General features: G+C 39.8%; 2 protein-coding genes across 6 annotated transcripts in view; both read right to left on the reverse strand.

The window, feature by feature from the left end:
• LOC124158601 (palmitoyltransferase ZDHHC8) overlaps positions 1–7,569 on the reverse strand; it is a 138,044-nt gene extending 130,475 nt beyond the window's left edge. The window contains exon 1 of the mRNA XM_046533767.1: positions 6,973–7,569. Coding sequence (XP_046389723.1) covers positions 6,973–7,064 — 92 coding nt within the window. The 5' untranslated portion in view covers positions 7,065–7,569. The remainder of the gene's footprint in view (positions 1–6,972) is intronic.
• Positions 7,570–7,659: 90 nt separating this feature from the next.
• LOC124158600 (GATOR complex protein Iml1) overlaps positions 7,660–18,036 on the reverse strand; it is a 102,746-nt gene continuing 92,369 nt past the window's right edge. For all 5 annotated transcript variants that reach the window (XM_046533764.1, XM_046533763.1, XM_046533766.1 and 2 more), the window contains 3 exons: positions 12,585–12,753; positions 11,248–11,645; positions 7,660–8,072 (listed from right to left, as the gene is read on the reverse strand). In XM_046533764.1, the coding sequence (XP_046389720.1) occupies positions 7,875–8,072; positions 11,248–11,645; positions 12,585–12,753 (765 nt within the window). In that variant the 3' untranslated portion in view covers positions 7,660–7,874. The remainder of the gene's footprint in view (positions 8,073–11,247; positions 11,646–12,584; positions 12,754–18,036) is intronic.

Here is an 18,036-nt window from a genome sequence, read left to right on the forward strand (position 1 = left end):
TTAGGGCATCGAAGTAAGATTATAGTTGCATAATCAAATAACGCTCTGAACAAACGCTTTTTTTACGCAATACATAAACTAAGAGTTGGAAATGAGCTACTACTCCATTCATTGCAAAAGATAACACCTACATTTCTTTAAATTTGTTTTCATTCCTAAAAGTCAGTGGTCATCACTTTTAATTAACCATGCCCTTAAACAATCGAAAATTTTACAACTATCCACTCGGCGAGAAAAATAAATTCATTGGTGCCTGCAGTTACCAAAGGCAAATGGAGGTAAAATATGCAAGCTGACAATAGCGCTTAAGTGTTTACAGTCTATCAGCAGAAACGAATACGTGAAACTGGGAACCAGCTCCATCGGGAAATTCAACTTCCTTGGATCCATACACAGAAGGATAGTAAGCGACCACTCCCTTCGTCAATATTCACGAGACCGGCCACAATCTGGTCAATCCTGAGGTCGTCGTCTTTTCCCTAAGTATGGAGCGGAGGCCATGCCCAAACCGGGAGCCTTCAAGAAGAGACTTCCACTCCGTTCCAATACGGAGATAGGGGGGACGAGGAAGAAACTCGTTTCCCTGGAAAGCGCCGATAGTACATCCCAAATCCGCTCATCTACGCAGCCGGCACCATAAGCAGAGACCAACGATAAGTAAGTTTCACATCGCCAATTACGGAGCCCGGATCACACAGCGAAAATTACACCTGCCTCCTCTCAACGCGTTTTTTTAGATTAAATCGATGGAGTTGATGACTGCGGCGCGAAGGACTGAAATACGCTCGTATAAGAAGCAATAAAAGCTCAAGAAATGGGTCGTTCCGAAGACCGCGCGTAGGAGTGCGGCGAATTGACGGCACAACACCCACGCACCGAGGATTTCTTTGTGTAGCCACTTCCGACGGTTTCCGTGAACTTCTGTAATAACTCTCCCCAAATGCCCAAACTGCACGCCGCACTACGCGAGGCACATACCTACACGTATATCTCCGTACTCCGCCTTCCCCGAGGGGACAATTAAAGAGCAAGTGTACAATATCATGGTTTACGGTAATGAATGACGAGTATCTCAAAACTGCATTCACGTTCTTCTCAGAATTATCAACAAGGCACCGGTGATATCTAATGAATAACCAACAAAATGGTATTATCTAATGATAATGCATGGCTGCTACCGCGAATTTGCTAAAGGTTAGGAAACTGAGAGTCCATAGATTGAAAGAGAACCAGCGCAAATGAGAGACTTGAGTTTTAAATTAAATTTTACGAAGACACGTGCAAAAAAATAGAATTCTTTATAATCTTGAGTTGCAATTTTTTTGTACTTTCTCTCTCTATAAAAACGTTCAGCGACTTATTAGTCGTCCCATTACCCTTTCATTACTCTTTTTAATTACGTTAAGTGCTAAGCAGAGTCAAACACAATTTCATCGTATTTCCGTCAATGGACCAGTGAATACCCAATATGTTTAATGATATTCTAAACACTTTCTGATTACAAGCCCTCCGAAAGCCAGGTATTCTATTGCTGCTTCAGTGAGACATAAATCTGAACACGATTAGAGCTAACTGGTAAACTTTCGATCGGTGCAGGTCTAACCTCGGTAAAAACAAGGAGAATAAGGGGGCAGGCTCCACTCACTTTCCAGACAACACATTGATGGAAATGAAATACCAGAGGATAGGCTCCAGTGGCACAAACGGATTCTGCGAAGAGCGGGCACCCTGTCTCCGTGGTATGCCGATTGCGGCCAGCAACATATTACCATGAATTCTCACACACCGACTATCAAGCGGAAAGTAACGCCAGGGAACTACTATTCTTAGAATATGCATCTCGAAATGAGGGCAAATCAAATGTAACTTCGTAACATTTGTCGATTAGTTTTTTTTTTAAGCACTAGTTTCCACTATTGATTGAAATGTGATGATTTTTGGTACATATGAATCAGACATTGGAGCACAATATTTATTAACCAAATTAGATTGGTCGAATAGCCTTTTCTATGAACAACAGATACAAGCAGGAAAACATGCTGAATCAAAAAATCAAAGAGTCTCCAAGAAGTAAATTAAGGAAATTTTACTACTTACAACGTGATAAATAGGAAAGTATTTGAAAAAACAGCAGAAATAATATGGAGATTGGAAAGAAATAAATCATTGTCCAAGAGATAACCTTAGCTCTGAATGAGAAGTATGCAGAATGCATAACCGTGGACGGTTAAAAAAAATAACAAAAGAAGAAATAAACAAAGGTTTTGGTTTTCAAATTATCATGGATCATATGGTAAAAAGTAGAATAAAACTAGGTAAATTATTGAATTTCAATTCCTTGTAAAACTACACACGCTTTGATAGTTCCATCCTCAAGGAGATGGCATGACAAGAGACTGACAAGTGAAGAGCCCAGTTTCAGATAGAGGAAACGAGAAACACATTATCAAGCATCGGTAACAAAGCACCTGGCAGAATGAAAAAGATGGATTGCTACTTTCGTTCATGATGCTTACTTTTAAACAACTATTAGTAACTTTAACTGTAACAACTATTAGTTACTTTTCTATCAGTAGCCGTGAGAATGGGTAGCGACTAGCGAGTCGGTACCCGAAACGCCGGCGCTCTCAAATAATCTAACCCGCGCGGTAACCCGAGAAGATTTTTCTAAAGTTGTTCGCCGGGAAAGTGTAAAATCATATATAACTAATAGTAGTTATACAAGAGAGGGATAAGGAGACGGTGATACTGCAGAAATTTCAATTGGCGAGGAAGTTCCAACCGTTCCACCGGGATACATATTGCCTTGGCAAATCATAGTAACAGCAGAAGAAAAAGTACACGATAAAACTACTATCAGGCTAAGAATTCGGATGGAGGGCTTATGCTATCGCACTTTAACGCACAAGAAAAACTTACGATTACGTGAGGGCAAGAACGAGGTCTAGCCTGGTATCAGGCTGGGTACGGATAAAAAAGAGCAGCTACTCACGCTTATTTCAACCACTTTTAAAAGGGATTTCAGAACTTCCTGCTTACTTCACGTAAACTGTATGAGAGGGCAGGAATAAATATTACCCAAGAAAAAGAGAGAAAAGGGATTAGCCACCGACATGCGAACGACGTTAAATTCAAAGAGACGCAGCAATACATTTATACAGTAGACGTCTAACCAATAGCGGAGAAGTATTCAACAGATGAAAAAATGTTGACCTACTTCATCATTTCCTACAAAATAGGGCACGCGGGGTTTAGGAACCAATTCTTGGTCCATCTTATGTAAAATGAGAAGTTTATAGTCGCCTATAAGGATTAAACAAAAAGAAATGTGTTAGAAGCGCGAATGCAACGGGCATATGTTGTCCTTATAGAAAGGCGAATTCTGAAGTCGACGGGGAATGTGTCCGGTGAAATTAAAAGAGGAAAGAACGAAATACATTAAAAGGGTGACAGCACGAAATAAAAACTGAAGAGGTGAGAATTCTGAGCTCAAGGAAAATATATATCGTTGAAGAACTGAAATTTTGAGAGTGGAGGAAATTGAACCCCGCAAGATTATAATAACTTCATTAATAATTATTTCACTATATAATGTTCACCTTAACGCGCTCTCATCATACTAGAAAAAATTACCACTAAAGTAAAAAAATAGTGTGTGTCCTAATGAATTTCCAAAATGAACTATTGAAACAGAATCGCAATTAATTTCTCCAGAAAAATTGAGCTCAGGATGCTAAAATCGAATCGTAAAGCGAATACGGGCTAAAATGCGAATTAAGGAAGAAATGCACCAAATCAACTAGATTGTGAGCTGAATAAGATATATTTTGGTTCCTGGGTCATTAAATCGTTGATGAGTGAAACGCCCATTATGAACCATATTCCTGATACCTGTTCAGCAAAATAACTTTAATAACACAATGATATAAGGGAACTCAACAGTCAATGTTTCCATTATTAACAGCGCATCAGAAAATTTCTATAGAAGCATCATCATGTAGATAACACACTAAATCTTTAGAGACATTTGAGTAAATAAATGCACTGACGAATTAAATAAGCATTCCTATTTGAAATACTGAAAATACAAATTTAGGGTAATATAAATCTCATCTCGATAACAATTCCTGGGAGAAAGCGACACGATAATAAAAATGATGAACTGTCAAAGCCCTCCAAAATAGCCGTGACAGGGAAGACATGAATTAACACCACTCCAGTCTCTGAAAGTTGGCCAAAAATGTTTGATTTAGTTTTATTTTGAAACTTTAACAATTAAGTGCTTAAAAAAACTCAATACTTCATTGAGCACTTGTAGCATACATACCTACCCTAATTTTACACATTTGGGAGCCCGAAAAACCGCATGGAAAAATAAAAAATTCAGCCTTAATTCAGCTAATCAAACAATTTTCTAAGAGAAGTTTACACATTACTGAAAGCCATTGATTCCAGCGGCTAAGTCTGATAACTGCAAACAGCTAGATGATCTTAATAGGGCCTTCCCTATAATTTCACGCACGGTTCCGCACTGGGATTACAGCTGCTCCAGCTTAGCGTCGTTCTGTTTTTTCCCTGAGTGGAAACAGGCGATTCTCATGCCAATGATCTCAGTTTTCGAGTAATGCCGGCACTGTTGGTTTTTCTCCCCTAGCTAAGATCATGTCCACCCACCTCCCTCTTACTTCCAATTTTCCATAATTGAAGTAATTAATTGTCGATATATGCCAATAATAACAACATGAAACAGGTCAGAAAATAAAGGTTTGCACTGAGGTAAAGATGCCCTAAAACACAATGGAATTGCAAAGAACCCCTAACCACTTCCAATAAGCGGTGATTATTTCACATCCATTCCCTGCTGCTTCTGTCTGCATTCAATACCACCAATTACCAATCAGCATATCTTCATTAATAACAAATTTTGTGACGGTCGCATACTAATAGCAGCCACGTACACTGTAATTGAGCACCAAAACTACAAAACTACCAAGGTCTTCTCTTGTGAAGAGAACAGTTAAATCACGAAGGCTTCTTCGACGGTAACGAGTTGCAATTAACCCACGTAAGGCATTTTCTTTATTAACACTAGTAACGAAAACGAAGTGAAGGTGAAAGAATACATACTTGAAAATTGGCTCGAGAATCTAATTACATTTACAACAATACGCACATGAGATAAATTACTTCTACTTATGATCGACCTGCAAGCGCAGCCGGGAATAACGCAAGCAAGAATTTCTCAAAAACAATTCCATCTCGTACCCTCACTCACAGTCAGTGCTCCCGGCCGAGCGAGTGTTCTTTCAGCTGATGCTATCTCGGGGCTTCGGACGCGATGGTCAAACGATAACAAACGACCACCCTGCGGGATAGATCGATCAATTCCAGCCCGTGGGCACCGCACAAGCACAACATTGGTTGAACGAAAGAAACCAATGAGACCGAATGAGGGAGAATTATGAACAAACAAGACAATCGCCCACAACATTTCGTCATCGCGTACTGTAACAGGGAAGAAAATTGAGTCGATGGCAACTACGTAGAAGGGTAGAAGTTTAAAATTTTCCATCGGCAGCTATAAAAAGCGGTGCACAGGTAAAAAGCGAGTCCTAAATACCCGAATGAAAGTGAAAAACCATCCAGTACACCGCACACTGCTTCATAAACAATGCAAAATATATAAGGAGTAGGCGACGTCATACGGGGGATGGGCTGACGATGGGTGCGTGGGGGATATTCATGAGTGGGTCAACGGCTCTGCTTGAGGGTGGCCACCCGAATCCGAGTACCTGAGAGTACCCTTTCAACTAATCATCAGGTTATTGATCATAAACCCAATAAATGAAGGATCCCTATGACCTCATATCAAAAAAACTACTTTGAGAAAACCGGGCTGAGACATCGGATAACCTTCAAATTTAGGTCGCCTGAAATCTCAGTAGGAGATTCTTTTGCACCTTTCTGCATTCAACATTTACCACATCAAACAAAGAAAAAACCCGCCATTGTTCACACCTGATATGTTTATTAAGGACACCCTGGAACATGAAGGCTTTCATCTATTGGAACGCTTCATATTCACCTCACATGACCTACTCACATCTGCCATCATAATATGATGAGTATAAACTAAGCCGAACTAATAAGTCAAACATTTCAAGAGGATGTGGCGCACAGAAAGTGACCATTCAGACCACGACATCAAACATTTAACGCAATTATAGTAAAATACAATCCTGCTTGAGTAATTGTATGGGAGGGTGTAGAAAGTCTACCACAATCATAACAATAACAAACCTAAACAAGCACAAATAGGAAACGGAAGAAATGTCCAATAATGCAGACCAGTATAATTATAATTACTAATAGCTAAATCATTAATATTTCATCCAAATTGTAATCCCATAAAGGGAGGTGTACAAATTATGTGATGCCATTACGAATATTTGCGTACAAAAAACTGTTCATTTGCCTTGAAATGCGTCATTAAGTATTTATTTAGCATCGTTTTCCCCTAAATATTAACGAATACCTCATCATTCCATCATTTAACCGGCAATGAATATCACAAAACGACTGAAGCACTGACTATCAATACCCCACACTAAATCAAATACAAAGCATATTATATAAATAAGTCTACTATAACAGGCAACTATAATAACGCTTGATGAGATGAGAAAAATTCTTTACGTGAATAAGAACGACGAGAGGATACAGCTGATGCATCAATTCTAGAAATTGAAACAACACCATTTATTGACAGTTCTGTCAACATTCTACTACTAGCGTAGTTCACCCCACAATTGGGATACTACATATAAAAGCAATACGATATATGATAGAATAGCCCATTAAATTACAATGAACTGTGATTCCCAACAAAAGAGTGAAATAACGACTCAATTTGCAAAAATCCAATTTGCCGACTATTAATATCAGGCATATATAAGGTAACTTGGTACTTACGGAAAATAGAAGAACAAAATAGTTGTGCCCAGGAGAAGGGTCCAGGCGAACGTTGCTGGTATAAATCTTGTTTTAGGTTTACATTTGGGCATCCTGTAAATATTATAATCCACAAAATTATCCTCAATGTTTTCTGCTACAGGTCAACATGGCCGCACCTTCTAACTCCAATTTGTATCATTCCGAGTTTCCATTAAAGCTATCTCGAAAAATTCCTTCCGTCGCAATCATTCATACTTATTCGTCGAACGGTTTCGTAGAAATAATGGTCACTAATTCACCTCACAGGGATTCACAAAATAATGCAAGAGCGACATATATAACAAACTGAGTGACAACGCCAAAAGGCACTATATTTCTCTGAGATATCAATACGCAGGGGCACTATGGAGTTTTGCATTGAGCATGTGCTGTCCGACACGTTGCTGAAGAAAAAGTGAATAACGCAACGTAATCGTGAGTTAGAATAATTGCTAGGTCTCTGAAAAACTTAATTCTACGAAATGATTAAAATAATATCGCTTGCAGTAATATAATTTTCTATCGGAAGTATTTTGTTTACAGCAATTACGCCCACCTCTTGTCAAATTCAAGAACAAAGGCGCCAATTTAAATGCTGCTTCCTCACTCAAAGTCTTCCACTGCCAAAATTCTGTTACGTTCGACGGTTAAAATGATCCCATAATGCACTTTGTCTCTTTAATTTAATAAGCACTGAAAAATCAGCATATTCATATGTACACAATTCTTTACAATGATTTAACAGTCTGTACAAAATTTTCAATTCCCTATAAATTATATACACATTTTACATTCAATATACAACATCAGGTATTGGTGATACCTTAGGTAAAAATAAACAATCTTTTGATCACAGCTTCAAACAACAGGCTTACAAAATATTAATTCACCGCAGAGAGTGAATCTTTCATTGACCAACATGATTCCCAAAAAATTTTTAATCGATTGTCTGTGTTAGCACAGAAGGCTCGGAAGTCCTTCAGTAATTTGACCTGGAATGCCTCATCACCCATTGCTGGTGTGGTGGATGATTTCCATCTTCGGCTAATCATATGATTCCAAGACCACAGAAATCCCATCTGACAGAAAGGAAAAAAAAAGATCATTTACATTTTTGCATATTTTTTAATACAACAGCAATCACAACATTTTCATGCACTTCTGGGATAAGCTCATACTATTGCAGCTTCACTCAGCCACACTTGGCAAAGTGATCAGTTGCGCATGGCACCAAAATCACTTGGCTCATGAGTACTCAGTATCTAGGGTGAGACTTTATCATTTATAATATTATTTATTTCCCATTTCAACTTCTAAGATACGCAATGGGATGTTTCCCTTGGAGTTGAACCTTGAGGGATACTAGGTATTTCAGGAGTAAATTTGCGTCAAATAATTATACATATTGCTTGTATATTTCTTACTAACAGGAAATGAGTGGCTTGGAATCATAAAAAAATGTGTTTTTTAGCTCACCAAAATTGATCAGAAAACACCAGATACGGAAATGTCACAGATCTTGGGTAAGCAATAGCAGACTGTAATAAATTGACCCACAGGGCAAATTTTACCAAGAAAAATAAGGCATTAGGAAAGGAGGAGAACTGCAGCTCTTAGCTGATTTACTGAGCTGATCAATGGGGTTGGGAAGAAAAAATACTTATTCAAATGATGTTGTTTGGAAGGATTTATCTTTTCCTTGCACCAAACACCTTCTCTGTTGCATTTTGACCCACGTGTGAAGAACTACCTACCAGCATTCCTCATAGCAAATTTTTGATACCCAAGGGAGTATGATTTGATGACATTAATAAAGAAAACTCATTAACCTTTTGGTATTACAGCCATTGGTTTTACCTTAAGTATCAACTTAACCTTCATTGTCCTTGCGGTCCCAAAAAAATCCGTGACTTCCCATATTAAAGAACACAAATGAGCGATATTACATCATTACACAGAGAAGTCAGCTGTAGCGGAGCATGTTTACTCAGAGAACGGGCATCAAATTTAAATCAACGAGACCCAGGTGTTAGCCCAAGAAAAATTTTATCATAGACGACTAATTCGGGAGGCTATTGAAATTGAGAAATGCCCCTAGAATTTCAACCGAGTTGACAGCGTTAAAGTCAGCCAGACCTGGAAGAGAATCTTCCGGAAGAGAAAACGACGACTATGTTTCCAGCAAGGTTATTCACCAGCTACAGGGAAGAGTCCGCTCAATGCTCAAGGACAGTACTGAGAGTTCTGCTGACGTCAGCATCGCCCTCATCCCCCACCACTCCGGTGGATGGGGGATGGTGGACGAGTATATTAATTGACAACCTTTTTCCGAATTTTCATTCATCGCCTCATGATGCCCCCTGTAATGGACGCGAAAGCTCGCACGACAAAGCACAACACACAGCTGCTCCCGAAAGCCATTTGCAACGGCACACACAAAATTTAGCACCTTTTTGATGAAAATACTGAAAAACTTGAGATAGACTTTTGAGAGACCTTTTCAAAACTAATTTCAAACTTTTAGGCGACTCTTTTGTAAAAATTAAGGTCATTTTTTCCATTCTCTTGAAATAAATGCGATGGTGGTTGGCGTAACATGGTGAAACTCCTTCATGATGCACAAAGGTTAAGAAAAGACTTCGCTGTTTCACAAAAAAAAATATATTTGCAACCGGTTTCGATACAGCGTATCATCACAAGCGATTTGATGATGATACAGCAGTATCATCATCAAATCGCTTGTGTGGTTGATTTTGAACCGATAATCCTACAAAAAGAAAACAACGGCCCAAGGCTTGACGCACTCGAGCAGTTGGAAATTTTAGTGGGACAAACCTCACCCAACATAACATTAGTTAACGAGCAATTGTATTCTCACCATTCACCACTTTTCAATGTTTTTTCTGAGAAACCATTACGGATGCCACTCACCACTCCATAACACCCCTCCCCGTATTTCGTCATCATACACCAACCCTCGGCTACCCCGTGCAGTGACCCATCCGCGACGTACTTCCCAAACCTACCTTTCCTTCCCTTATCCCCACCCCCATTCCCCCCCCCTACCTCCACTCCACCGCCCCTTTAACGCCTTCAAGGGTATAAATTCTATGTACTGACACTTGTAATTGCCAGATGATGATACGCTGTGTCGAAAGCGGTCACAAATATATTTTATTTTGTGAAACAGCGAAGTCTTTTCTTAACCTTTGTACTCTTGAAATAAGTTTTATTGCTCTGCAAAAAGGCCTTTAAACATAATTAATCCCTGATCTAATAAAAACTTTTTTCTATTAATGATATATTCATAGATTAAGCAATATAAAAGTAAATCCCGTAAGTAATTATTTTCCTTAATATCACTACTTGAACATCTATATTTCATCAAAAAAATGGAAAATTTTTCACTTTCACAAAAATTTGATATTTAGACTAAAAAGCACAGATAAAGGATGTCATCAAGATGAAATTTTTTATGGGTCATGTGGACAAGCTATAAATTTGAAGCTCTAACTGCAGGCTGGTTTTGAAAAAAAAAATTTCCGATCTACACTATTGTGCATGCACCCAACTTAGTGACATGATAAAACACTGTTTCTACTGGAATGTACTGTGTGTGGATATGCAGACAGTTTTGCCAGCACCACTGATAGCTTCTTCACATCAGTGAATGATGATGCAGAACTTTTGGCCAACTTATATGCATACCTCACCTGTTGAAGTCAACGTCTCTGTGAGTCCCTGAATTCACATAATTCCCAGGCAAAATGGATTTGCCGTCTTTCCAGTCAAACTTATTCCTGAGTTCGCTTATTTTGAATGTCTCTCAAATCAATGTTGAAAAGCAGTATTTTTCATGAACTATAATCAATTTTCATCATGTTACATCCTGTGTATCCAGTCCACAAGTGCTCTACTATGGCTTAGACAAGGGGGCAAAAAAGAACAGTACATGGGAAAAGGCAACTCTAACCCTGAAAAACTGTTGACTGTGACTTAAATTTTAAATTTCATAAAATTTCAAATTTTGCAATTTATAGTTAGTTTAATGATATGCTAGGATATCCCAAACATCATAACCATTGCTTCACTTCTTGGAGACGAAAATTTTGTGCTTATGTTTTTTGTAAGTGTAGGTTCTCATGTGCGGGCATGTGAAATGCTTAAAACACCACAATACATACTGCAGTGAATATGGGTTCATTTCAGGGAAAAAAAACAGAAGTAGTAGAATGCTACCACTTATATACTAACCCTTCTTTCAGGACCGCAGTCATCCTTGTTCTTCCCACTAACATGCCTCGTGATGTACTCTTCGTGAGGGCTGGCAACAACCTCATGGCTCAGGTATCGGTTGCCCATTGTCTGAGAAAGGTTAGTGGGGCCAGAGTCAGTGTGGTGGGGGCAGGGCTCCGAGGGAATTAGAATGAATGCATTGCCCGTGAGATGGATGTACTGATGATGGTGGTGGGAGAGGATGGGCATTGCATTGGGCGTGGGGGCCGGCACAGAGGAAGGAGTTGAGCTGCGAGTGCGACTGCTATTCGACCTTGCTGGAGACGATTCGATGGCACATGGAAGGAAACCAAAGCGGGTAACTATGGCCTCCTGAAAGAGGAAGAGTCTCTGGTCCCACGTATCTTCAGGAAACTCTGAAATGTTAAAAAGAAACAATAGCTTTGAGTTCACTGTTCAGACTAGACCTCAGATTCACTCACAAATCTCAGGTAGTCCTGCGCAATACAAAAATTCTTGCTATGAATGAACTAATCTATTCCTCAATCATTCCTCAATGAATCTCAAAGAATGGCAGAGAGTTCCTTAAAAAAGGATGCAATAAAGCATCACTGTCTCTCCTTTAACAGTTTAAATTGCTATCAAGTTACTAATGAATATAGGGTAGATTATTGCCATCAATTAACCATTACAGAAATAAAGTATTTTATTTAATTCCCAATAATTGATGCAAAAAATTAGAATAGGATCAATCCATTCATCAGAAGAGGATCAAATTATTCATAAATACAACTAAAAAAAACTAGATTTTTCTGAATTTCATTCAAAGGGCAAGTTAAAAGCTATTAGTTTAGACCTCAACTGGAATTTAGCTCACATTCATGAATACCAGAAGCTTTGAAAAAAAATTCAGAGCATTATGAATGGACTCTATTCTGTAACCAGCGATTAGGGGAACATGGTAGCCTAGTGTGTAGCGCACATGGCTCCTGATCGAGGTATCCCAGTTTCTAATCCCAGGTGAAGCTTTTGGACACCACCAAACAAACACTTAAAGAGAAAGGTGGCCCAGGGAAAGGAACTGGCACCCCTACCCTGAATGTGTGAAATTGACATGCTTGTGGCTTAGTTTGGAGGGAGCTCTACCATCAACTTCACAAAACAAACTTTGGGTTGAATCACTAAATGATAGAAGAGATGAATGAACATTGCTGCATTCTCAGATAAACATTGATTGTATTGATTTACTGATTGTATTTTACCATCACGACTGCAGGTAAACCATGGTAGAGGACAAAATACAAAGCATGCCTTCCCTTTTTCTCTTCCATTGAAGACTGCTTATCAACATTTACCTTCAAATAAATAGCTCTTGTTCCCCATGAGGCTCTCAACGTCAAGTGGGATAAAGATGGGTCCTCTCAAGGGGTCAGACTTGTGCGTGAAGGGCAGTGCAAAAGGGTCAGCTGGGATCGGCACCATTTGTATGCCACACACTTGACCCTTCCTGGCTAGCCCATGGATCTGGAAAATGGAGAAGAAAAGGTGAAGGTTACAAAGAGCACATATTTCCATACAAATACGTTAACTTTCATGCTAGTTTTATCCTCATTTCAGGCATTTTGAAGTGTTTATATAGGGTAAAACTCTTGATAGATTATGTACCCTAGCTAGTAGTGGTTTCCATCAATAAGCCACCATTGACACCTTCAAGTTTCCTTTTTAGTCCTCATGCCTTACAGTGCTGACATCACTAAGCCTACCAAATATGTAAATTTTTTCCAGTCTGATTCAATATTATTGCTTTCCAGTCCAATTTAATTTTATTGCTTTCCAGTATCCTTCCCACACTGATCTTCTAAGCAAGAATAAAACATACCACAATACTCAAATGGAAATAAAACTATAATGTGTAAATAGTGTCACATTCATTATCAACCTAACTTATCATTAGCAAAAATATTATTACAACAGAGAAGGATCAAAAAGAAGTAAAACTGAATTAATTTAAATTTTTTTATGGAATGAATCGATAAAAGTCCTTGTATTCCACAAAATAGCACCCCTGTGCTTAAACACAATGCGTATGATGAGATTCCCACAGCGTGTACGCCTTCTGGAACTCGCTTTCTGGGATCCCCTCCAGAGATGTCGTCTTGACTGGTGCGTCTTGTGTAGAACTGTACCGCTTTTCCTTGAAGTCTCACATGAGCAGAGGAGAGAGGGAGAAGTCCGACGGTACCAGTTTTGGACAGTGCAAGGCAATGTGGAAACCCTATGCTTGGCCAGAAACTCCCTCACCAGTAGCGCAGTGTGGCACAGTGCATTGTCATGGTGAGGCTTCCAACAAATGCTGACTGCTGGCTGCACGCAGAGTACGCGTTTCCGCAGCATATCCAGCACGTCCACAAGAAAACTGGCATTCACAGTTTGTCCAGGAGTAATGAACTCCCTGTGAACCACCAAACGACAATGAAAAAAAACTATGATCATGGATTGGACACTTGATTGGTTCATTCTAGCTTTCCTTTTCATGCGGGGATTTGTTGGTGTAATCACCCCTCCCAGAACAGCTTATTAAACTCAAACAATCTTGAGCAGCTCATGGCAGTATCCTTAATCATCACGAGAGTTTCCATCATGGTTTTCTCAAGTTTGACGCAGAATTTGATGGTGTAGCACTGCTTGAGATTTTTCCCCATCTTGGATGGCGACCGCACTTCTAAACAGAGGTTCACGGAAATCAATGTGCTTACTCTCTGCTTTTTCACAGGTGACTGGAAAAAATATCGGACTCTTCTGAAGGCCCCCACTATCACGCCCAAGTAATCCAACCCCCTCCAAAGCTATGTTTGCACCACAGAAATTCAGTCCTACTACTTTTTGAACCTACCCTGAACTTAAGCTACCATTATTAGCAAAATTAAACAACCATTGCTTCCTGCTAGCAACCTGGAAAAAATGGCAAAACCCAAACTCCCACCATCCAGGCCATATGGCCACCTGAATTTGTGCTCGGAGCCACCCGGGGCAAGGAGGTGGCCAACCGTAGCCGTTTGCCCAGGGCTCTCATTTCTAGCCGTTCTAGGATCTTGACCTAGACCACATCAAACAATCCTTTGTGAAAGAGAAAGATGTGTGGGGGCGGCAGGGGGTATTAGGGCTTGCAAAGGGGTTTTCCCTTGGGCAATTGATGTTTTGCTCACGGTGTCCACTAGGCAGTCATGCAGCTGGCCACCTCTGCTCACAGGTCTCTGAGGCAGTCTTGCCTAACGGAGAACTAGGTAAATATTTGTGAAGTACATAAGGGCACATTTGGGTAATGCCCTCTCTCTCTATCTCGCATACTATCATAGACTTTTCTTACAATTAACTTTTCATACAATTCATAGAATTCTTTTCCACAGGGAATATAAAGTGTAACCAATGTAAAAAAATTATACGTCTTATAAAAACCTGGCAAATTTTTATGGACTTAAAACACTTTTTACAAGAAGGAAGAGCATAAGTTGTAAGTTCTCATATGAAATAATAAAGTATGGCAAAGACAGGGTTATCCTCCTCAAATTAAATTTTTACATCCCAAAATTACCGTATAAGCGTGTGTAAGAGGCGCACACGTGTAAGAGGCGCACCCCTATTTGAGCATCGGAGCTATGAAGAAAAAAAATTTGCTGCATTTTTTTAATACTATCGCGCGGTGTTGCAGACGTTCGCCTGGAATTTCGACAGTTATCGAAATTTTCTCTTTCAATATTAATTAGCGGTAATAGCGGCATAAGAGGGAGTAGAAAGAGTTCCGATCCTCTCTTCGCATACGCCATTGCTCTACGATGCTTGTCCTATTCACGAAAAATTTTGTTTAAATGCTCTCGCAGGAGTATTGCAATAGAATTGCAGCCGTGGAAAATTTTAAGGCAAAACACGACAAGCACATAGCATGAACCTTCCCAAGAGCTTGGACAACAATCAGGGCAATCTCAGCGCCGTAGGATAATAACCGCGTCGTAGATTTAACGGAACCACACTCGGCCCTCCATCAGCCAATGCCTCTGCCGTTTTTTTTCTTTCCGAGACCCCACAGGAAAATAGGAAAACATCAAGTTACAGGGGAACAATGGAAACGTGTTTCATCCCTACCCCGTCTCACCAACTGACCTTGATCGATCTCCCAGTTTCTGGAGGCCAAATGCTAGGTGAGTCATCTACTGAGCCCGAAGATATCTCGGTAGCTTTCAATAATTGTATGACACGCACGGCGTTCAAAAAAAGAAAGAGATCTAACGCGATGCATATCTGACAGAATTTAAATTTCTTAAGCTCTAATTGTTTGACACAAATATTTATGGTTAAAACAAGGCTACTAATATTCAAAATAGTCCACACAGGACAATTTCGGAAGAAACAAGCGTAGCATAAGCGCATTCAAACAAGACGAGACGGACTGGAAACTTTAGGCAACGCAAACTGCGTATATCATATTGCTGCACCTTCGCCCCTTCGCTTTGAAGGCAACGACGTCACATGCGAGATCGGACGTGTTCTTCCCGTGCTCCTTCGCTCATAGCCTCGTAGCTTGAAATACGGAGGGGAGGGAGCGTGCTCCTTCCCCTCCGTATTTTGTTGCTTGCTTCGAAGACGGAGGGATCGCTCTCCTTCCCCTGGACCTCTCCTTCCGCGCTCTTCACTTATAAGTATTTCTGATTTCTTCCATCCACAATTTAGTCCAACAATGAACACACTCGTTCAAATTTTTTAAAGCGCAGGTTTTGACACCAATATAATTTTCAGTTGCAATAATCCTCATATTAGCGTCTGAAGATGATTTTTGGAAAATCAGGTCCTCAGCGTAATGGAAATTACTCGGCAAGACAGATATTGACTATTAACTAGGTATGTCCTTCAAAAATACGCGTTTCTCTACTTTTGATAACCAATTACTATATGCAGTATAAATGCCGCGAGATGCCCAATCGTGGCAGTAAATTTAGCGCGCCCTCTGGAGCGAAAAACCCTGCGCGATCTTCCATGTTCACCTCTGGGGTACCGACGTAACGGCGCAATGCTTACAAGAAAAGCAAACAGGAGCATTTTGAAAATACGTCACTAAGGGAGAAACTCCCCTGCCTGCCGCTTGTTTTTAACCGAGGATTACAGATGACTGACTCACACTGAAAACCAAAGCCACTCAGTTCCCCTTAGACTTGCGACGGGGAGGGGGGGGAGATAAGTAGTTTGTGTAAGAGGCGCACCCTCATTTTCGGCTGCAATTTCTAGGAAAAAAGGTGCACCTCTTACACGCGCTTATACGGTAAGCCAAAGGTACCAACTAACCTTATTTATTCCATTTTTAATCCAAATATTGTTTAACTCATCACTTATAAGAATGTGTAGGGAATACCACACTGTATGTGAGCAGTTAAATTAGAGTTCGTTTTCATGACTGCGTAAATTTCCTCCATAGGCCTCCATTTCCTGCTTTCAAACATTCACTAAGCTTTTGTCCTAAATTCATATTCCTCCATTTACTGCCATGCAGGGGTGCAGCTAAGAAATAAGACTGGGGGGGTTTTAGGTACTACTAATACTTAAGGGTGTGGGAGTATTGCATACCCACCAGGGTAAGTGGGATTAGCGGAGGCCCTCCAGAAAAATTTTAAGATTAATGGTTCAAAATGGCAAGTTTTACGGCTTTCTGAGGGATATTTGATTAATCTTAACACTATTCAATAAGTAATCCTGATCCATTTACGTAAAATGAAGTAAACTTAAATATTTCTCTGAGCTCTGGGGGGTGGGGGGGGGGGGGTTATCCCCAAGAGCCCCCCCCCCCCCCCCCTCACTGCACCACTGCTGTCACATTATAATAAATGCCATCACGAGACAGAATCTAAACAAGTCAAACATTATCTAAATGTAAAACAAAGTAACAATGTTATATTTCCACCTACATTCCCAATTTCAATAAGCAGTGAAATTAATTGATAAAATGCCACTTTCCCAAAGAAAATTTTGAAAATGTATTGTACAACGCCATTTATATCAACTTAAATAAGAATATCGTATTTAATCCATGAATTTATGTACTATCATTTGCAAAAGTCTTGCAACAAATCGAGCGGCGCCACTTTCGCTCCACAAAGATTGTGCCCGGAAATTGTATGGTTTTCGGGTGTATGCAACAACCCAATACTAGTCTTCATGGTTCAATGCATGGAGAACGGGTCATTGGGTGGGTGAGGTATTTTGTCATCCTTTTCAGTCTCGGGATTTGACCGCTTCCATTTAAGTGAAATTAATGTTCATGATATTCCCCCAAATACATTGTAGCATTTAATGCAGTAGGAAAGATCGAAGGTAATTCCTCGGAGAGATTTTAAAAAGTTGGCAGCTTGGCTCTTTTTGAGTGATCTCAGCTCTTTTCAGAGAGCTGGAAATCACGAGTCGTTCACTGTGAACATGGCAGACTTTTGTTTACATCAATCGACTCGGGTTGGTGTTTTAATACAATATCTACGACATATGATAAGAGGCAGCTTTGAAATTCCCAGTGTTTCATCATATAAATATCTGAGCAAACGCGTAAAATATGAATTAGTTAAGCTGATCGGCATTAATCGTTGCGTAAGTAATAACAGAGTTCTCCGACGTCCGTCAATCGGTAAAGATGTATTCCTTTCCACTTATTCAAAGTATGACGAGGAAAACTTAATTCCAGCTAAAAGTCCCATTTTTAATGATTGTCGGATTTCAACAGGTATTGTTTGATAATATGTTCTACTGCTGAATTAGTGTGAATGCGAATAA

This window comes from Ischnura elegans, chromosome 5 (genome assembly GCF_921293095.1).
Source record: "Ischnura elegans chromosome 5, ioIscEleg1.1, whole genome shotgun sequence".
In the NCBI taxonomy this organism is placed as follows: domain Eukaryota; kingdom Metazoa; phylum Arthropoda; class Insecta; order Odonata; family Coenagrionidae; genus Ischnura; species Ischnura elegans.